The 22,881-nt window shown below is 39.5% G+C and overlaps 1 protein-coding gene across 3 annotated transcripts in view; it reads right to left on the minus strand.

Annotated features, from left to right (window-relative positions):
• Nucleotides 1-22,881, minus strand: part of CAND3 (tobamovirus multiplication protein) — a 94,673-nt gene that overhangs the window by 7,423 nt on the left and 64,369 nt on the right. For all 3 annotated transcript variants that reach the window (XM_010243018.3, XM_010243020.2, XM_088900950.1), the window contains 3 exons: nt 5,277-5,454; nt 5,027-5,122; nt 1,739-1,799 (listed from right to left, as the gene is read on the minus strand). In XM_010243018.3, the coding sequence (XP_010241320.1) occupies nt 1,739-1,799; nt 5,027-5,122; nt 5,277-5,454 (335 nt within the window). The remainder of the gene's footprint in view (nt 1-1,738; nt 1,800-5,026; nt 5,123-5,276; nt 5,455-22,881) is intronic.

The raw sequence follows: 22,881 nt of genomic DNA on the forward strand, positions 1-22,881 counted from the left end.
AATTTGATCCTCGTTCACCACTTTATTTGGCCATTGTATTAGCCAACCATTTGCAGATCCATGAATAACAGATGGAGAAGGAAGGATTTTTGTATAGGCAGAAGGGTGCAAAGAGACTTGAAATCATTATTGGTGGGGTGGAGTGAATAGAGTATCAAGAATCTCCTGAAATTTACAAAAAATCTTTCATAATTTTCTCCAATATTTTGGCAATGAGAGCTGGCACTTTAAACACCGAAAGGTAATAGATTGGTAGGTTGGCGAGGGTTTATTTTATTACGGTGATTATGCCCCTAAACAATACATAGTTTGAATTACAGGTGGAAGGTTTTTTTATAGGGCCTGTCAAAACCGAATCCAAAAAACTAGATTGAAAATTGCCTCCAAGAGGGAGCCGTATAAAACAGAGAAGCCAATTTTTGGAACTGCAGTTTTGCATTTCTTATTTTGACTCCACATAAAGTGTCACATAGATGCTGACCTTTTTTAAGATAAATAAAAAAAGAAATTTTGTTAAGGAAAAAGATTGAAGATACATCAGGGTGATAAGAAGTCACCCAATCAAAGGAAAGATCAAGATTGTCTCTCAAATAGATGATGACTTTTAACATACAAAAATATGTATTTAGTTAAGTGTAGTTAACTTGAAATGGCTACACCACATTTTTAAATTGGGGTATGTGCATGGGGTGCAGTGTTTTAAAAGAACAAGAGGCAATTTGTGCCCGAGGTGCAAGGCGAGGCACATGCCTTTTTGAAGCAAGGCGCAAAATACAAAAAAAAAATGCCAAAAAAAATAAAACAAACTGTCAGAAAATTCAAAACAAAATATTAATAAAAATATTAACTTAAATTTTAAAATAAATGTTTAAAAAACCTATTATCTAAAATTAAAATACATAAACATAACATGTAAAGCATATTCAAATGAAAATTTAAAAATAAAATCAAACATATAAAACATTTCCAAACATGTAAAACCCACAAACTCCTTTTTTACTCAATTGCATTACTTCAAGTAGCTAATGTGATGTAAAACATATTGCATTCCTAATTCTACGAGCCGCCTTTGTACCAAGCCCCTCAAGGCAAGCCCAAACAAGTCCATGTTAGGGTCTTAAATTCATAATTCTCATACAAAAAATAATGATTTTATAATTTTAATTGCCTTTTAAGAAGATATTTTATTAGGATGAATGAATGAACAACATTGTCCCAGCCGCTAGGTTCAAAAAAAGAAAAAAGTTTAAAAATTTTAAAAGGCACATGCCTGGGCTGAGGTGCAAGGTGCATCGGCGTGCACCTTTTGAAAGTGTGGTGCCTAGGACCTAGGTGAGGCACATACCCTAAATGTGCGCCTAGGTGCACCTGCCTTGGCATTAAAAAGTTTTTTGTATTTTTTGGGTTCTTGGCATTGGGTTATGTGCATGGGTTGTTGGGGCCTTGGCATAAAAAACTAATGGCACCTACATGTTTATAATAAACTATTGTGCAGTGTGTTTTGTGACAAAACATCTCATTTTCTCAATTCTCAATGTCATGATTAAGTTGGAACATTGTTAAAACACTCTGGTACCAAACACCATCTTAATCATTTTATGAAGTAAACCAATAAGAGTATATTCCATGGGTTTAAAAGTTAAGACAAAATTCACGACAGTATATGCAACAATCAAGAAAAGGAATGTGCAAAACACAAGCTTATAGGAAAATATAATGGAAGATGATCATTTCTCACCATAGCAAGCTAAAGCTCCACCAAGCAAAAGGATTGCAATGGAAAAAATATCTATATAGACCTGCAAGATTATTACAATTGTTAGACCATAAATACACTTGTCAATAAATACAACCGACTGAAATTAAGTTTGGCAACAAATTAAGACATTTTAACCATTCCATTACACCATAACTATTTTATTGGATAAGACAAGAAATAGTATTTTGAAACCTAAAGAGATAGGCAGCTTTTTTAATGAGTGATAAAAGTTTTATTAAACTGCTTTAGAATTGTAACATCATACAATAACCCATGGAGAGGTGCAAGCTGCAGCCTCTCCTGATAGCTCATAAATAAAGTAGTAATGAATTACATAAATCACAGCTGAGCCCAAAACAATTCTTCCCTATTTACCCCTTGTTTGGCTAACACATCATCTAAAGTATCTATTGATCTCCCCACCCACTGTATGGAAACCAACATGTTCCTTGTCAAACAAATAAATTTCTAAATTTCATTCTTGTAGCACCATATTGTATCCTCGGGGTTTTTTAGCCAGCCCACAACCACCTTGGAATCATAGTTTTCAAGGTGCCAAGGTGAGGCTAGGCAACAAGGGGGCACCTTGTCGCCTAATCGCCTAGGCGATGGATTTTTTTAAGTAAAAACATGTATCCTAGGGTAGTTCCTAGGTTCCATAATCATATTTCCTTAATAAACATCCATAATTTTCATAAGAAAAGTATAAACTTCATGTTAAATTATAGAAAATCAACACATTCCAACATATTCATGAGAAGAAAAAGAAGAATGAAAAGAAAATTCAAAAAATATAGGGGCTGAACCCCTATTTCTGTTATAGGAAAATAAGAAAAGAAAAGGTGGAAGAAGAAGAAGAAGAAGAAGAAGTGTTGATTGGACAACATTTTATGTTCTTCCTTACTTATTGGTTCAGGTTTTGAAGTCTTTGAGGGTTCAATACAACATTTAGCAATGTTTGTGTTGATTAAACTCTAACAAATAAGAAAATAATAATAAGGAATTAGTATATACACAAAATGAATATTTTAGTTTAAAAATGTCTATTTTATAATTATAACCTAAAAAAATTAAGAATATAAAAGTTTTTTATATTCAATGATTAAATGCTCTACCCCCAATTGGTTTGCAAACTGCACCCCTTGTACAGAAGCTAAAAGCTCTTACCTAATAGAATCTTCAACTCCTAAAGGACCTGAGTAGAGCAGTACCACCTCTCCAAACTCATTCCTCAAAGCACACCCCATTCCAGATAGCCCTGGATTGTCCAAACTACTTTCATCGATGTTCAGCTTTAAAGATCCCTCAGATGGAGGAGACCACCTTGTAATTGTCTTATTTTTAATGGAGGAGCACCTCGCTATTTGTTCCCAGTTTCTCCAAAGGTCGTCATAGGAGAATTGCTGAAAGATTTCCAAAGTCTTTAGCCACAGAATTGCCCTATTTAACACACATTCTTTCAGTTCCTGCATTCTCCTTTCCTTCTGTTGAAAAACTCTACCATTCCTTTTCCCATAAAGTCCAAATCAAGGCAGCACGAGCATATCTCCACATAATTCTCCCTCTTTTAGTAGGCCAAGGGAAAGTAGAGCATTCAAAAATCAAGGCAGACTTCAGCTGGAAAGCTCCAAATACTCCCAAACAACGAGAGTAGCCAAGCCCGCCCATAAGTCTGCAGAGAATGGACAAGATATTAGTAGATGATAACAATCCTCCCCATGAGATCTACAAAGGGTACACCAGTTGGAAGAAATATAAAGGAAAGGTCTTCGCTTTAGTAGGTTATATAAAGTGTTTGCTTTCCCATAATACACTTCCCAACAAAATGCGAAAATCTTTGGGGGAACCGGCCTGCACCAAATTTCCTTTGAAGGAAAAGGTTGTGGAATAGAGGACTGGGAAATGGACTTGAAAAAAGAAGCACAAGTAAAGGTCCCTTTGGGTCTAGGAGCCCACTCCCTTTTGTCTGGCTTGGAGGGATCTAAACAAACCTGGTTAAGGAAACACAGTAAATCAGAGAGGGATTCAATTTCATCATCCCTTAAACCTCTACGGAAACCAAAGTCCTAGGTAGGATCCAAATGTCTTCCCAATGTCTTCCCAAAACCAGACAGCATTACCAAAGCAAACATCCTACCTAACAAACCTAAGGAAATGAGGAAGGGTGTTGTAAATGGACTTCCAAGGTGCTACCAAGTTAGCCTGCCTTGATACGCCAGCATCCTACCCACTTGCTGAACTCCAGTGATTGCTTCCCACCACTTCATGCCAAAGCCTCTCACTCTCCAATGGTCATCGCCAAAGCCATTTCCCCAAAAAAGCTTTTTTTTTCAACCCCCCCCCCGCCCCTCTTCTTTACTTATACACACAATTTTCCACTTAATTAAATGATCCTTTTTTCCTTGTCCCGGTTCCCGTAGGAAATCTCTCATTAACTTCTCTAGCTTCCTAGCTTCCCTAGGTGGTATCCTAAAGACAAAGAATAAGTGGGTAAGTTTGGCAATGTAGATCTTATTAAGGTGATTCTACCAATGAGATGTAATTCTTCTCCCACGAGGATAGTTTTCTAGCACTGGATTCCAAAATCTGCTCTCCTTAGGATTTGCCCCTAATAGAAGCCCTAGATAGGACATAGGCCAGGGAAAGATGGAACACTCAAGACACTCTGCAATAGCCTCAACCTCTCCATCCTCCAACCTGCTATGCAACTCTTTTCCAAATTTATTTTCAGATTGGAAATCCTTTAAAAACCTTTGATTAGCTCTACCCCCTTCACAAAAGATCATGAGGTCATCTTCAAATTGAAGGTGGGTAACTGGGATCTGGTTCCTCCCTACTCTCCACCCCCTAATGATATCTTCTCTATCAGCCTTGGTAATGATTCGACTAATCACATTAGCTACTGAAGTAAAGAGAAAGGGAGAGAGGGGATCAACTTGCCTAACACCCCTGCCAGCTAGAAAAAGAATCCACCACATCATTAACAAGCAAGGCAGTGTGTTGATCTACCATGATTTATGCAAGTTCACCAAAATTTGGGATTGATTCCTACCTTCAGCAAGGTTAAGGGATTATAACGTTTGGAGGATGGGCTGCCCCACTGAGTGAAAAAATAAATAAATAAATAAATAAAAAGCATAAAGCTTCCAATCATCATCATCATCTAATCCTTGTCCCAACTATATGGGGTCAGATACAGCATAAACCTTCCAATGGTTTTGAGAAAATGAGAATAAACTTCTTATATAAAAATGAGAATAACCATACCCGGGCCAGTGTTGAAGAATCAATGGGATTCTTTCCCATGCCAATCCAGATTAACACAGCAAATGTTATCATTAAGACAAAGACTAGCACAATCACCTGGTAAAAGATGTATCAAATTAGTTTGATTCTGTCCAATAAAATCAGTCAAGTGCTTCTAAATTTGTTGTTGTAACATCAATAACAGATATTGAAAACTTATTATGAAAACTATCTAAATATATACAACATGAAACTATTATCATCAACATACCACAATCACAAACTTTTGTCTACTGCCAATATGAATAGATGGAAAAGGGCAACATTTTCTATGGCCATCCATGTTAGATGGACCTGGTTCATTCTTTGACCTTTCCAACAAAGCATCTCGACAACTATTGTCTTCATCTTCTTCATCTTCATCATTTGCCTGATGGCAAAGGTCAACCCTATAAAACCATTCCCATAGAAGCATTAATGAGTTTAAACCTAAAATATATTTTATAAACAAGATCCAAAAAGTAAACCTTCACATAGTACTTGTAGCTTTCAGTACCAAGTTTTTTTAAAGCCAAAAGGCAAGGTTTATTAATAAATGCTCACATTACATATTGAAGATAAAAAATCAAAAAGAAAAGTGAAAATATACAACATAAAAAATCAAACTCAACATTCTAAGAAATAATGCAATAATCATATTAATGCATGTAGTAAATATTAAGTACATTTTAATGGCATCTGATCCAAGTCCTGATTCTTGATGTTATTTAATATATAGATTAGATTGTAAAATTATCAGATTGGCATAAACAGCATCAATAGGATAGATGTTTATGAGTCAATGTTATGAAAATTGTAGTCATATTATAAATCGTAGAGAAAGCTGAATCAAATCAAATCATGAATCATATCATATATCGAAAGATTGTTTCTATTTTTACAAACTTAAAAAAGTTAAATGTAGATTTTCTAAACAGATAAACATATATAGGAAAGTGATTTTATCATATTATTAAGCAATATTTACCATATATATACCTAAAACCATAGAATTCACTAGTCACTGGCCAGGAAATTGTTGTGGTCCCCTGTTCTTTGCCTCAAAACCCAGGTACATGTGTAAATTCGGTCTTGGTTACTGACTTGGGAATTGAGCCTGTTACAGGTGTTTCTATCATCCATCCAGGTGCCTTGCCTTAGAGAGAAGGGGTGGATAGAGGTTTGGTGGTTGAGAAAGGGGAAGTAGGATAAAGTGGGGGGCAAGAAAGAGAAGAAATTGATAGGGTCTAGGCTCTAAAAAGTGCTTTGTTTGAAGAGCTTAAAGAAAAGGAATTAGCTGAAGAAGAGGAGACATGTTGTAGATAGGATAGTGAAGTTAGAGAGGGAAGATTCTTAGTGAGGGAAATCCCTAAGGAGTGTGAGCTAATTCCGATAGGTAAGGGGAAGAGAAGGAGAGGAAGAGGAAAGGGAAGGAGGCAATGAAGGTCTACTCTAGGAAGAGTGAGGAAAAGAAGAGAGGGAGAAGAAAGAAGAGACCAGAAGTGGAGAGGTTGTTATTTGATGTGGAAGGGGATATAGAATATAGTGGAAGGAGGGAAGGAGAAAAGGTACAAAGTAGGAATTCATCCTGAGATTAGGGGTACAAAGTTAGTAATATGGAATGTTAGACGATTGGAGAGTGGAAGAAAGAGGAGGTTAATCAAGGATTTGCTCAGAAGAGAAAGACCAAACATTGTCATGATTCAAGAAACACAATTAGGAGAGTTGGATTATAAGTATATGGGGTTCAAGAGGCATTAGTCGCTTAGTGGTCCCCTCTCAGAGGCTTCAAGGGGAGTGTTAACCATGTGGAGAAATGAAATATTGGAGTCAGTGGAGGAATTAATTGCAAGGTTCTCTGTCTCAATGAAATGCAGAAATCTTGACGATGGTTTTATTTTGGTTTTAACCAATGTGTATGGAAATACTAGATACTTCCATGCTTAGGCTAACGGTAGGAGACGAAAAAATGTGGACAAGTTGGAGGTAAATGGAGCAATGGTTTCAAGTCAAGAAGAAATTGCTAAAGCTTTAGTTGATCAATTTCAATGCATATACAGAAGACCCTTGAACCAAAGAGAGAGTTTGGAAGGTTTTGCTTGGTCTTTTTTTTTTGTCCCATAGGTAGCAAGGTGGCTGGATAGGAATTTTGAAGAGATGGAAAGTAAGAACATTGTTGTCTTGATAAATAGATCTAAGGCCCCTGTCAAACTCAGCATTATTCCTGTCTGTCAAACTATTTGGCAGCTTCGGAGAGTTAACTTCCTCCAATCTCAGATCAACATCAAAGAGAAGGCTAGTGTCAAGCACATCTTCTTCCAATAAAACCACTTGCATAATCTCTTCTAGTTTATCTGTATCTGATCCAGACAATAAAGAATCTTCCTCTTCATCAAACATTTCACAATCAATCCACCTGCCATCTTCCACATCTCTCTCCTCTTTGTGTGTCCTAGCATATCTCGGATTTGGGCGATCCAAACTTGTACTGTCTTCCTCTTGGTATTTTAGGGTTCTTGGAACCCATTGAAAGTTTTCCTTGTTCGGCATACTCAGGTTGTTCTTCAACTGGGTCTTCTTTGGGTAAGAAGATAGACCCAGACTTTTGTATATAGTCCCTCCCCTCTTTCTTACTCTCATGTGACTATTGAGTGAGTCACGTGAGACCTCCGCCCGGTTCAACCCCTTGGCCTGACTGGCATGTTCCTGTTTGGTTCAGGCTTATTACCTTCCACAACTCGCCCCTGGTCTGACCCCCTTATGACTACATCGGCAAAGGATGGCCCCACCTGATTTTTTAAATTTAAATTTTTTTAATTAGGCTGCCGCTCAATAAATCCCTGCTGCTCGACTTTTCCTTTCCCCTAATTAACTTCTTTATTTTCACCCTCTCTCTTCATGCCACATGGGTTTGTAGACTCCACATCATCATTGTCTTCCTCCTTCGAACATTGGCTCCACAACATCGCTTCAGCTTCCATCAGGATCCAAATTTTCCTCAAAAGGCCATCGAAGAAGATAGCCACCACCCAAGGAACCTCTTTCAGCTTCAACGCATGCAGCTTCACTTCAACTGCTCGCAAATTGCCAAAGTTGCAATCCACCATCAAGCCCCCCATTGTAGAGATTATCTTCTCAATGATCGTCTTCCTCCAGAAGTTAAATGGCAGCCCTACTAACTTTATGTTGAGATTTCCCACTGATATGTCCTACTCATTACAAGACATATGCCACTCTTCGATAGTAATCAAACCTGCCTGGATTACAAGTGAAGATAGCTCAGTCTTCTCGCCCCCTGCATCTAGAACAGCTTTTTCTCACTAAAAGGCACTACCATTGCATCCAAAGGAAGCCTAAACTTCTTTGCAATATCATCGACAATCGGCTGCTAGTCTACAATCTTCTTGCCAGTAGTTACCACATATCTGTTCTACCATGCCCCTTTCACCACTCCGAACTCCATCTTTTGTGTTTTCAGTGAGTAGGAAATCATAGGTTTTAGGCTCTGTTCTACAATTACCGTTTGTCTTTCCTTTACATCACTGTTCACCATTTCATCCCCTATTGACACCTCCACTTCTTTCTCCTGTATAATCCTTTGCACCCCATTCTTCACCTCCTCTGTCAAAACTAGGTATTCCTCTAACCTCCCCACAAAGAGTCTCCAACCATTCTTTTTATTTCCTTCTGGAATACAGACAATCTTCCTCTTCCCTTGCCTGAAACACTCTGTTAATATTATGTACCAGCCTTTCTTGTTGTTTCTCAGTTCAAGTGGCCCTTCCATCCATTTTCTTTCTTCATATAAGTGGCTCCATCCATGAATCCTTTCACCCACACCACAGCATCCCTGAATAGATAGACAGTGGTTTTTTCTCTCTTCTCTAATCTTCAGAAAAGCTTGGTCATTGTTTCTGCGGTCCTCAAACACATACTTCTTTGCTTTGAACTCCATCTCGCAGTCGGCTTGAATCCTTTGCTCCCCATAACCCCTTCTATTTGGCCTTTCATCATCTTCTTTTATTCACCTCTTACCAACTCCTTTCTAGTCGGGACAAGATATCCCTGGCTGATGGCTCTCTTGCTCCTCTCACAGGAAAGGGAGACATCAAAACATCACATGTCCTGACTTTGTCATCTATTCTTCATATACCTAAACTTAATATCAATCTGCTTTCAGTTAGTAAATTAACTAAGTCTCTGAATTGCAATGTGACCTTTTACCCTTCATATTTTGTTTTTCAGGACATGAAATCTTAGAAGGTGATTGGGAGTTGCCATGAGGCAAATGGGATATATCTTTTAGACATGCCTAAGCAGCGCAAAGTACAACATCAAAGAACTACTTTTGCTTCAGAGTCCACTAGTCATATTCAAGGTTTAAAATGTCAATGTCGATGGAAATGTCGCTCACCCAAATAAAGGACATATGTCGAATGGAAATATTGTAAAAAGTATAGACATTGGGGAAATATTGTGAAATATATGAAAATATGCACTAATATTTTGTGAAATGATTGAAGAAACATAATTACACCTTTCTAGATTATTATGCATATTCCAAACCATCATAGAAAGCTAAGCAACTAATATTAAGAACAAAATGATGAACAACAGGTTGTCCTATAGATTTCAACCATTTAATATTTTAACATTTTATTACTATGAAATAATATCACATGCATGTATCTCATTTGGTTCTAATAAATAATTAGAATAAAATCATATAAACCTTTAAATATTTGTATTATTATAAAATATTTTATTTTCTTCTAATAATTAATTATAGTCGATCAAGACTACAATCAGTCTTGAATCCAAAAGTAAAAAAAAAGGGTTTCAGATGGAGAAAAGAAGAAGAGGGAAAGGAGAAAAGAGAGAAGCAGAAGTACACAAGGGTTTTAGAAAAGGAGTGTGCTGTCATACGAACACAGTGGGGACCACAGCCGTGGGGTCCACATCAGTGTTCTCTACACTCCCCCTCAAGTTGGGAATAGATATTTGTCATTCCCAACTTGCATAGGTCTGCCTCTAACTTCTTCCTTGGAACAGCCTTGGTGAGAAGATCTACAAGCTGCATGTTGGAGGTGATATACGTGAGACACACTTCTTGAGATGAAACCCTTTCTCTGACAAAATGTCGATCAACTTCGATATGCTTAGTTCTGCCATGCTGTACCAGATTGTGAGCTATATTAATAGCAGCCTGATTATCACAATACATCATCAAGGGCTTCTCATAATCAATACCCAACTCTTCAAGTAATGACTTCAGCCATAGGATCTCAGCCACACCATTAGCCATCGATCTATATTCAGCTTCAGCACTAGAGCGAGAAACAACACTTTGTTTCTTACTCCTCCAAGAGACAAGGTTACCTCCTACAAAGGCACAATATCCAGAGGTAGACCTCCTGTCATCAGCACTTCCAGCCCAATCAGCATCTGTATAGACCTCTATCTTCATGTGATCATTATTCTTGAATAATATACCTCTACCTGGACATCTCTTCAAATATGCTAATATTCTCTCAACTGCAAGGAGATGAGTAGTTCTAGGAGAATGCATGTATTGACTGATAACGTTGACTGCAAAACTGATGTCTGGTCATGTGAGACAAAGATATAGGAGTTTTCCAACCAACCGTTGGAACATAGCTTTGTCTTCAAGAGGCTCTCCACCCTCTGCACTGATCTTGTGATTCTGTTCAATAGGTCCATCTGCAGGCTTGACATCCAACTTTCCAGTTTCTGCTAATAGATCTAGAACATACTTCCTCTGAGAAATAAAGATCCCATGTTTAAATCTAGCAACCTCAATACCCAAGAAGTATCGTAGTGCACCCAGATCTTTCACCTCAAACTCTTGATGAAGGAGTTGTTCGAGGGACTCAATCTCACTATTATCATTCCCTGTCACCACAATATCATCCACATATACAGCAAGCAAGGTTAAAGAAGAGTCCACTCTTTTAATGAACAAAGTATGGTCTGACTGGGCTTGTACATAGCCGAATTTTCCAAGAGATTGTCTGAATCTACCAAACCAAGCTCTGGGGGACTGTTTTAGTCCATACAAGGCTTTATTCAGCCGGCAAACCTTCTTACCTGTCTCTGCATCATAAAATCCAGGGGGTGATTGCAAATAGACTTCTTCCTGTAAGTCTCCATTTAGAAAGGCATTTTTAACATCCATCTGGAACAAAGGCCAAGAATAACTCTCTGCAAGGGCTAACAGAACTCGAATAGTGGTCATCTTTGCCACTGGAGCAAAAGTTTCCAAGTAGTCTATACCATAAGTCTGAGTAAATCCTTTTGCAACTAACCGGGCTTTATACCTCTCAATGGAACCATCAGCATTATGTTTCACGGTAAATATCCATCTACATCCAACCGGTTTCTTTCCTTTGGGCTGGTCAACTAACTCCCAAGTATTATTCTTCAGAAGGGCATCCATTTCAACCTTCATTGCATCTTTCCACTCAGGAACTGACAAGGCTTCCTGCACTGTTCTGGGGATAGGAATCTCAGCAATGGAAGTGAAAAAGGACCTATAAGAGAGAGATAGGCAATCATAGGACAGAAACTGGGAAATGCAGTGAGTTGTGGATGTGGTGCAACGCCGTTTCCCTTTACGGACCGCAATAGAGAGGTCAAGGTCATCCGAAGAAAGTGAAGTAGCAACAGTGGAAGGTATCTCAGTGGGACCTAGATCTGATAAGGGGACTGTAGTACTTGGATCTGGATCCGCAGAAGGAACTGGGGCTGGCCTGGACTGCTGATGACCGAAATCAACTTGCCTCCACCGCCTGTGATAGACTTTCAACTCCTGACACCTCTGACAACCCTCCCCATTACAACCCTCATCACTCAATGGAATGGGTTAAGGAACTTCAGATGAGTTAACCCCACTCTCATTGCTCTCCCCCTGAGGAAAAAACCCCCCATTCTCACTACTCTCCCCTTGAGTAGGAACCCTAGGGTAATAGGGTACCTCCTCAAAGAAAGTAATATCCATTGAGACAAATCTCCTCCCGGAAGTAGGTTCATAGCAGCAATAACCCTTTTGAGTTTGTGCATAACCGAGAAAAATGCATTTGGAGGCCTTAGGGTCAAATTTGGAACGATGAGGTCCAAGAATCTGAACAAAGCAGGTGCAACCGAAGGTTTTAAGGGGAACAGTAAATAATTCGTCATCTGGGTACAGAAGGGTAAACGGAGGCTTCATGTCAAGAACCCATGAAGGAACCCGATTAATGAGATACACTGCTGTGAGAATAGCATCGCCCCAAAAACGGATAGGTACATTGGAGATAAACATAATGCTTCTAGCCACCTCCAAAATGTGCCTATTCTTCCTCTCGGCAACCCCATTCTGCTGTGGTGTATAAGGACAAGTGCTCTGGTGAATAATCTCATGATCAAGTAGATAAGAGGCCAGTGGCTTGGTAAAGTACTCTTTCGCATTATCAGATCTGAGGATTTTGATTTTAACCCCGAACTGGGTTAAAATCATCTGATGAAATGTCTGGGTCAGAGCAGGAACCTCATCTCGAGAACGCATAAGGTAAACCCAAGAAAAATAGGTATAGTCATCAATAAACAACAAGAAATATCTGTACCCCCCCCCCCCATAGAAGGGATGTGATACGGGTCCCAAACATCAGTGTGCACAACATCAAAAGAATTACTACTTCTTTTATTACTCAAGGAATAAGATGTTCTACAATGCTTTGCAAGCTCACAACTCTCACATCTCAAATTTGACATTTGAACAGACTCAAACAAATTAGGAAACAAACTCTTCAAGACCGAAATGATAAATGACCTAACCGATTATGCCAAAGCATAACCGGACTAATAGACTGAGAAACAAAAGACTTCTTATCTTCATGATCTTTCCAATGAGAACTCTCTCCAAGCAGATAGATCCCATTCGTCTCACGGCCAGTCCCAATCACCTTCCTTGTCTCCAAGTCCTGAAAAATACATCGGTCAGGGAAGAAGGTTACTGAACAGTTCTGATGTTTTGTAATACTACTGACTGAAAGCAAATTAGTATCAAGCTTAGGGACATGCAAAACTGAGGATAAGGAAATGGTATTAGACAACTTGATGTCTCCCTTGCCAGAAATGGGAACAAGGGAACCATCAACAATGGACACTTTATCTCTACCAGAAGATAAGTGATAGGTAGTGAACAGTGATGGAAAGCTAGTCATATGGTCAGATGCACCTGAGTCTATTACCCAACAATGCTCAGTGTTACCTGGAGCTGAAGCATGGTAAGCTGAGGCCCGAGTACCTGAATGAGCAAAGGCTGATGTGGCAGGAGCTGATGATGACTGAGATGACTGAGCTGAATTCCAAACCTCCTTTTCCAATTGTATTAGGGCAGCCCGAACAGCGGCTAAGGTGTCTAGGGGCGTGCCTTTTGTGCCCGATGAGGATGCAGAATCTGTATTAACAGCCATATGAGCATTACCCCTTTTGTTCCTCAGTTTTGCTAGGACTAGATGAGGGTGCAGCTTCCAACATGTGTCTTTAGTATAAATGGGTTTCTTGCAATGTTCACACACTAGGTCCCTCTTATCTTCCTTCTTCACATCCCTTTCTGTATCACCCGCAGACTTAGGTTTAACTGCTGCCAGGGCTGGTGGGAAGGGTTGATGCTGCATCATAACCTTTCTCCTAGTCTCTTCACTATGCACCAAGGAGTAGGCTTGAGATAAGGTCACACTGTCCCTTGTTAATATCTATTGTCTCACAATATCATAATCAGAATTCAGACCAGCTAGAAATTCAAACACCCTATTAGTCTCAACTTGCTTTCTGAGTCTGTGCATCCTTCTGACTTTCCCACTCAAGTGTTTCCAGATGATCAATTTCATGCCACAGAGATTTCAAAGTAGAGAAGTAAATGGAGACTGGTTTCTCTCCTTGCTTGAGGTTATTAACCTCACACTTCAATTCATAGGCTCTAGCAACATTAAGAGGTTGGGAGTAGGTCTCTTTCATGACATCCCAGATTTCCTTGGTTGTTTTTGCCCACAAATAGTTTCGCCTGATATGCGGCTGCATAGAGTTGCACAGCCATGTCATAACCAAGTAGTTCTCCTGAACCCACTTGGTATACATTTGGTCCTCCTTGGATGGTTCTTTCGCATCTCCCAATATGTAGCTAAGTTTTCCTCTTCCCCCAATAGCCATCATGGCCGACTGGGCCCATTCTAAGTATTTGGATCCATCAAACCTCACAGTTGTAATCTGAAATGCAGTCTCAGACATATTACCAGAATTGCTAGTCCCAAAAACTCCTTCCCCCTGATTCTTGAACTCCATTCTTGGTTAAGAATTACTAATCAAAAACCGTTAGAGCTACTGTAATAGAAAACAACACTTAAACAACTGATCACAGCCAGCCCAGGTCTTCCACAAACAAAGGGAAACAAAATTCTGTATGAACTCAGTTCAGAATTCTGATCTGAAACCAATCGACAGTTCGGAATGTAAGCAGTCCAATTCTTGATAAAGGTTCTCACCCCAAAAACAGGCTTTGAAGCCGAAACAAGTCTAGAACTCACTTAGAAAACAATCTGGAATGCTGAAACAGATTTAGGGTTTGATCGTAGTGTTAAGGAAACCTTTGTGAGAACAAAACAGTGCTCAGTCGCACCTTCCAAATAGGTCCACAATCAAGTCTGGTCGTAGGGTTAAGGACAAACCCTAGAAAAAAAACCAGAGAACTCTGATCACCTCTAAGAAAATAAAGGAGAGCTCAGCCGCTCCTCCTAGATAAGTCCAACCTATCTTCGACTGATGACAATCCCAAGAAAAGATAAAAACTTACCCAGAAAATTCTGATCGCCACCTTCAATCTTGGCCTGAACCCTAATATTGATCCTTTTAACCTTCTCTGATTCTTCCTGATTACCAAAACACTCTCCAAGCCTCTACAAGCCTTTGGACAGCTGCTAAACCCTTCTGGTAACCTCCAAGAATCAGCCAACGAACAGTTCTTTCTAAGCTTCCAGCCCTAGGCAATTCTCATGTGGTCGGCTGAACTAGACACACATGAGAAACCCTAGATTGGCTCTGATACCAAGTAGTCGATCAAGACTACAATCAGTCTTGAATCCAAAAGTAAAAAAAAAAAGGGTTTTAGATGGAGAAAAGAAGAAGAAAAGAAGGAGAAAAGAGAGAAGCAGAAGTACACAAGGGTTTTAGAAAAGGAGAAAGGGACAAATTAATTAATCTGCCGACCTACTCTTACTATTTATATGTTTACTAATTGTAGAAAAAAGGCAGAATTGCCCTTAATGCTTACACGGCAAATAAACTAATAATAAGACTGAAATAACAGGCTGTAACAACAAAACTGAAATAACTACCAACTAACACTGACATAACTAACAAAGAATACATGCTGTGCTGTCATACAAACACAGTGGGGACCACAGCCGTGGGGTCCACATCAGTGTTCTCTACAATTAGTTTAGTCATTTTTATTTTTTCTGAGCATTTTATCTTTAGTATTAACCTTCCTATTATTTATTCATTTTTATTGGCTTTAGAATGAGAGTCTACAATATTACCATATAAAGTATTTAATTTTTTATTATTATAAATATTTTATTTATGCATTTTATTTTTTTCTAATGTGTAATTAATTTAGTCATTTGCTTTTATTTTTGTTTTCTAATGAATATTGTATATTTTATCTCAAATATTAATTTTCTTATTATTTATTCATTTTTAGTGGCTTTTGTAGTGAGGGTCTACAATATTACCATAAACCTTCATGTACTGTAAGTAAAGATTCTTTTTATTTATACGTTTTCATTTATGAGGTCTATAATATTACAATACACCCTCTTGCATTGTAGCATGTTTATAAAGGTGTTTTAAAGATTCCATTTCTGGGCTTGCTATTGTGATGATCCATATGCTTCCATAGACCATCATGGATTGTGGCAAGTCTTTAAAATTTAAACAAACTTAAGAGTTAAGGCTTAAGGATTCAATATTCATTCGAACGAACCCTTTAGCCTCCTAAAATCTCAAAGAGATGCAGAGTGTGTCTGCAAGCAGTGAGCAGCAAACCAACACTCATTGAAAGAAGAAGACCAAGAGCATTCTCCTCCTCCACCTTCTCTCTCTCTCTCTCTCTCTCTCTCTCTCTCTCTCTCTCTCTCTCTCCTTTTTTCCTAGGTTTTTCATGGTTATTCACTGTGAGAGAGAAATAGGGTTATTGCATACCTAAATCGAGATGAGAGCAAAATGGGAGCAATTTCTTCAAGGTTTCATAAGCCAAATGTCCTGCTTCCAAGAAAAAGGTATTTTAGCACATGACGACTCTTGAGCTTGGTTAGATCCTAAAGTCGTAAAGCTCCAACTCCAGGTACACAAGCTAAAATCCTCTTATTTTTTCCCCTTTAACATCTCTTTTTGTTTGACATGAGATGTTTGTAGTTCATATATATGTTGAGTTGTCGACATATACTTGGAAATATTTCAAAATATTATACATTTTGGAACGATATGGTCGACACTTACCGAAATGGTCAAAATATCGATCGATATATTGTATTTTTTAATTCATGTGAAAGTTTCGTCTTTGGGTCTCGACACTGACATATGTTGGGCGACATTTTAAACCATGGTATTATGTTATGTCATCATCATTTAGGTCATTTGTCTTCTTCTTCATCAAGTCATTGTTTCCAAAACTGTTTAAAGGAATAAGTCTGTGAAGTCTACATTGTGAGTCTTGTGAGTTCTCAAAGCATCATAAGAACACTTATTCTGTAAGCAATAAAAGATCAATTATTCCTTTCAATATTGTTCACTCTGATGTGCAGGGGCCTTTCAATATTTGTGTGGGTGATACAAATATTTCAGCATATTTATTGATGATTTTTCACAATATACCTGGATCTACCTTATGCGCTCTTGTGCTTAAATGCTTAAACTTGTGCAATGGTTTCACGAATATATACTCACCCAATTTGACACCCATGTTGACAGATGTTGTTGTACACAGGTTTAGTACCACAAGGGTACTGTTGTAATTTCCCCATATTTTATGTTGTACGACCAGACTAGTATAAATAATAACTACTACACACGCCTGCAGTACTTTTTTTGGGGCTTTCAGTCCTCTCGCCTCTCCTCTCTTCTCTTCCTCTCTTCCTCCTCTCTTCTCTTGCTCTTGCTCAACATGGTATCAGAGCAAGTTGTCCAGGCCTGAAGGCTGGTGTCAAGAAAATCTGTTGTGTTCAATATCGAGCAGTTAGTCTCTTCATCTCCCAGAGCTGTATCCATCGAACTGCAAATTTGTTGTGCTCAGTTCGACCTTATGCAAGAAGATGCCTGCCTGACTTTTCATCTTCCAGCGCAGAAAAGGGTACTAGTTATAGAGACTTTTCATCTTCCAGCCCAGAAGTTGTATCCATTGTCTGTTCGACCGTAGATAGGCTATCATCTGATGTTCGTAGAGGAAGTTCTGGTTTACAGAGAGGCTATCATCTGATGTTCAAGAAGGTACTGTTCATCTACTGCTCGGGTTCCCTAGTATTCAACTGAATTTTTTTTGTATTTCTTTGCACCCTTTGATGGACTGTTGATGCCCTGAAGTTGGTATTGTATTTTCCGTTGACTGTTCGGCTACCCTATTGATTGACTGTTCGGTTACCAGGTCTGCCGATTAGGTGTGTGGTGAACTTCACCTTGTATTTTCCATTCTGTTTGGGGGTCATATGACTTCTGTAACATCGTAGGTCATACAGACCTGGTTATGTATTGCAACTGCAGTGTTGTTTTTTTTTTTCGGATTCCTACAAAATCGTAGGTCATACAAACCTGTTCAAGTGCTGCAACAGCAGTGTTTGATCTTGGCTCCCAGTGAAACCGTAGGTCAGTAGGACCTGGTTGTGTGCTGAAACAGCAAGTGTTCTTTCTTTTGTGAACTGAAAGTCATAAGGACCTGTTTCTGTAACAGCTTTGTAAGGCAGTACTCCTTTGGTTGTTGTCTTCTCTTAAACCCGAAATCATGAGGAGTGAAGATTCAGCCACATCTGGAGTTTCCTCAATGCTGAATGGAATGGGTGGGGGTAACCTATCCTTTCATATGGTTGTTGTCCCTCTTGATGGTTTAAATTACCTAGAGTGGTCAAGAGGGATCAAGTTATACATCACTACAAGGGGGAAGATAGGCTATATTAATGGGAGAATCAAAGAACCACCTTTTGGGAATGTTGAATATGACAGATGGAATCAGGAGAACAGTATGGTTATGTCTTGGCTCTTGGTTTCCATGCAACCTCAAATAAGGAAGAATTTCATGTGGGCTGAAACCGCAAATGAGATCTGGGAACAAGCAAAATCTACATATTCAGAATTGCGACACTATGCCAAGATCTATCAACTGCAGGCAGCATCATCTACTTGTAGACAGGGGGAGAGATGTTTATCAGTATATTACTCTGACTTGACTTCTGTCTGGAAGGAGTTGGACCATTACCAGAATGTGGATTGGAAGTGTGATGAGGATGCCAAAATGTATAAGAAACTTGTTTCCCAGCAAAGAGTGTTTGCCTTCTTACATGGTCTGAATCCTATGTATGAATCTATCAGAGTACAGATTCTCAGCTCCAAGGATCTCCCATCAGTTCAAAAAATCTATGCTCTTGTACAATCTTAAGAGAGCAGAAGGAATTTGATGAACAACCCTGGTGGGGATGCAGTTGTGTTCGCAGCAAAAGGGGGTGTCTCTACTAGTGTGGGATCTTCTTCCAGGAAAGGAGATCTCCAGAAAAAAGCAGAAGATAAGGACAAATTGTGGTGCCCTCATTGCCAGAAACCCCAACACACCAAAGATACATGTTGGGATCTTCATGGGAAACCAAAATGGGCTCAAGATCTGACTAAGAAGCAAGGTTTAGATGTGAATAAGAGGTCCGGACAGCAAGGTACAAAGAAATACCACATGGCCAACATGGTTACTCGGGAGAATCAGCCTCCCATTTCTACTGTGACTCAGACACATCTCACCGGATCTGACCCGAGGGAGGATATTATGAATTCCTTCCGTGACCATTTAAAGCTCTATGGTAGAGCAATTCGCCAGATGGATGCTCCTCCATCTACCTCATTTGCATCTACGTCAGGTAACCCTGCCACAGCTTTCCATGTTGCTTCTCACACCCCTGACTCTCCATGGATCATTGATTATAGAGCATCAAAACACATGACCGGTACGTCCTCTTACTTTCAAACCTATCACCTTCTTTCTGGAAGAGACAAGGTGAGACTAGCCGATGGATCATACACTTCCATAGCTGGTCAAGGAACCCTCTCTCTTTCTCTTGGTCTTACCCTTTCTGATGTCTTTCATGTTCCAAAATTTCCCATTAATTTGTTCTCTGTTAGTAATGTTACTAATTCCTTAAATTGCTCCGTGACTTTTTTCCCTTCTCATTGTGTGATTCAGGATCTGACCTCGGGGAGGACGATTGGTAGGGGACGTATGGTTGATAGACTTTACATGCTGGAGAATAAGGTTGGTCTTCATGTTGCAGAGTCTGAGTTAGTCTTGTAAGAGTAAAGTTTATTTATGGCATTGTCGTCTTGGTCATTTGTCTTTTGAGTCTTTGAAAGTTGTATTCCCAGAACTGTTTAAGTCAATGTCTTTCCGATTTTTCTTGTCAAACGTGTTAGTAAAGTAAACATTGTAGAACTCATTTTCTTCAGAAAAATAGTAAATCTGAATTTCCTTTTCACATTGTTCATTCTAATGTATGGGGCCCTATTACTTTACCATCTGAGAGTGGCTACAAGTATTTCATTACCCTCATTGATGATTATTCTAGATATACTTGGGTATATCCGATGCACACCAGGAAGTACCAAAAATTATTCAAGATTTCCAGCGGATGGTCTTCACTCAATTTCAGACTGAAATCCAAATTTTTCAGTCAGACAATGCAAAGGAATTTTTTCATAGTGATCTCACGGAGTTCTTTGCTTCACGTGGTTCACTTCACCGTAGCTCTTGTGCCCGAACACCACAACAAAATGGTGTGGCCGAACGGAAGAACCGACATCTCCTTGAAGTGGCTCGGGGTTTACTACTTCATATGAATGTCCCCAAACGTTTTTGGCTTGAGGTTGTTCTTTATTCTACTTACCTCATAAACCGTATGCCCTCTCGTTGGTTAGAGTACAAAGCCCCACATCAGCTTCTCTTTCCTAAGGCTCCCCTTCTTTCTATTCCTCCTTGTGTATTTGGTTGTCGGTGCTTTGTCCAACATCTGTCTTCCACCCGTGGGAAATTGGATTCTCGTGCTATCCCTTGCATATTTCTTGGTTACTCCTTCACTCAAAAGGGGTACCGTTGTTTTGATCCTGTTTCTCGGAAATTCTATGTCTCCATGGATGTTTCTTTCTTTGAAGATGAGCATTTTTTTCCTGTTTCTCCTCAGGGGGAGTGTAGGCATGAGGAGAAACTGGTTCAACTCCCTTCTCTTCCTGATCCTCCGCCTTTTCGTGTCTTCTCTCGTCGCCGCAAAGGCCAACCAAATTCAAGAGCTGTGGAGAATCTAGAAGTTGTACCTCCAGTGCCATCAAACTCCTCGGGGGAGGATCATACCCACTCAGGTAACTTGGCTCCCAATGATGTTCCTGATTCTATTGAAAATGATTCCTCTACTACAAATGACCTTGACCTTCCTATTGCTCATAGGAAAGGTGTTAGATTGTGCACCACTAAACATCCCATTTCCAACTTTGTTTCCTATGTGTAATCTGAAGAGCTATACTCAAAGTACCAAAAAAGAGAAGAGAACCACAGAACTGAAGAGAATGTCGAACTGTACTAGCCAGTCGACCAGTCTTTTATTTATAGATGGATGTAGTACAAGGTACAAGAAATTACTGGGATGCCCCTGATTAGTGATGGGACACCCAGATGACTTAAATCATTAAACAGGATCAGGCCCATTAACACAGGCCCAGTTACAAGATAAGTTAGACATAAGACTGGGCTAATAAGAACTCCTATCAGCCGAACATCACTCTAACATTCTAACACTCCCCCTCAAGCTAAGCATGGATATCAATCATGTTTAGCTTGCCAAGTATGTCCCTGAACTTTGTTGTTGCCAACCCTTTTGTCAATACATTTGCAATCTGCATCTCTGATGGTGTATAAGGCATACAAAGTTCTCCTGAAATAATTCTCTCTCTGACAAAGTGTCGATCAATTTCAATATGTTTTGTCCTGTCATGCTGCACGGGATTGTTGGCGATGTTGATAGCAGCTTTATTATCACAATATAGCTTGAGAGGACTCTCAGTCTTGATACCAAGCCCATTAAGGAGAGTTCTCAGCCATAAGAGTTTAGCAACCCCGTGTGCCATAGCCCGGTATTCTGCTTCTGCACGTGATCTAGCCACAACATTCAGCTTCTTACTGCGCCATGTGACTAGGTTTCCTCCCAAGAATGTACAGTAACCTGAGGTTGATTTTCTATCTCCAACAGACCCAGCCCAATCAGCATCAGTGTAGGCTTCAATTTCAAGTCTGTCGTTTTTCCTGAATAGAATTCCTTTCCCTAGGCAAGTCTTTAAATATCTGAGAATTCTTTCCACTACTCTCATATGAGGGGTCTTTGGTGAGTTAATGAATTGACTGACAACATGCACTGCATAGGCAATGTCTGGCCGAGTAAGGGATAAGTATATCAGTTTTCCTACCAATTTTTGGTACCTTTCCTTATCACAATATTCCTCACCCATTGATTCTTGTAATCCATGGCTTGGTTCTATTGGAATGTCTGCTGGCCTGCACCCCATCATGCCTGTTTCCTCTAGGAGATCTAGCACATACTTTCTTTGACATATGTAGATTCCTTCTCTTGATCTAGCAACTTCAATCCCAAGAAAGTATCTCAAATTCTGAAGCTAAGAACTCCTTCAGCCTCTTCATCTCTTTTACATCATTTCCAGTAATCACCATATCATCCACATACACAATGAGTGTTGTAAGTTTGTCATCCTGTCTCCTTGTAAACAATGTATGATCTGCACTACTCTGAGTGTACCCTACTTTCTTCATGGCCAAACAAAGTCTCTCAAACCATGCCCGGGGAGATTGCTTCAAACCATATAATGCTTTCTTTAGTTTACATACCTTCTTTCCAACATCATATCCAGGTGGGGGTTCCATGAATCTCTTCATGAAGATCACCATTTAGGAAGGCATTCTTCACATCCAGCTGATGAAGTTCCCAAGAGAATTTTGCTGCTAGTGACAGAAGAACCCTGATTGTGTTGAGCTTTGCTACTGAGGCAAAGGTTTCCTTGTAGTCAATTCCTTCCTTTTGTGTAAATCCCTTTGCCACAAGTCTGGCCTTGTACCTCTCAATTGACCCATCTTCCCTGTGCTTTACTGTGAATACCCACTTGCACCCAACAGTGCCTTTCCCCTCTGGCAGGTCCACCAATTCCCATGTTCTTGCTTTCATTAGGGCTTTCATCTCCTCATTCATGGCTTCTTTCCACCTTGGATCAGATGCCGCCTCTGAATACCTAAAAGGGACACTTACAGAGGAAAGAGCAGACACAAAGGAATGATAAGTAGGGGATAAGTGTGAGTAAGAAACATAATCAGCTATGGGATGTCGAGTGGTACAAGAACGAACAGGCTTACGGAGAGCAATAGGAAGATCCAAATCTGAATTGAGTGAGTCAGAATTACCTTGGATTGCAAAGACAGATTGATCTGAGTTCAACTGGTTGCAATCACGAGGTTGAGGGCCCTTCTTCCTTCTACTATA

Source organism: Nelumbo nucifera, chromosome 3, assembly GCF_055504915.1.
Source record: "Nelumbo nucifera cultivar China Antique chromosome 3, China Antique-T2T, whole genome shotgun sequence".
NCBI lineage: Eukaryota > Viridiplantae > Streptophyta > Magnoliopsida > Proteales > Nelumbonaceae > Nelumbo > Nelumbo nucifera.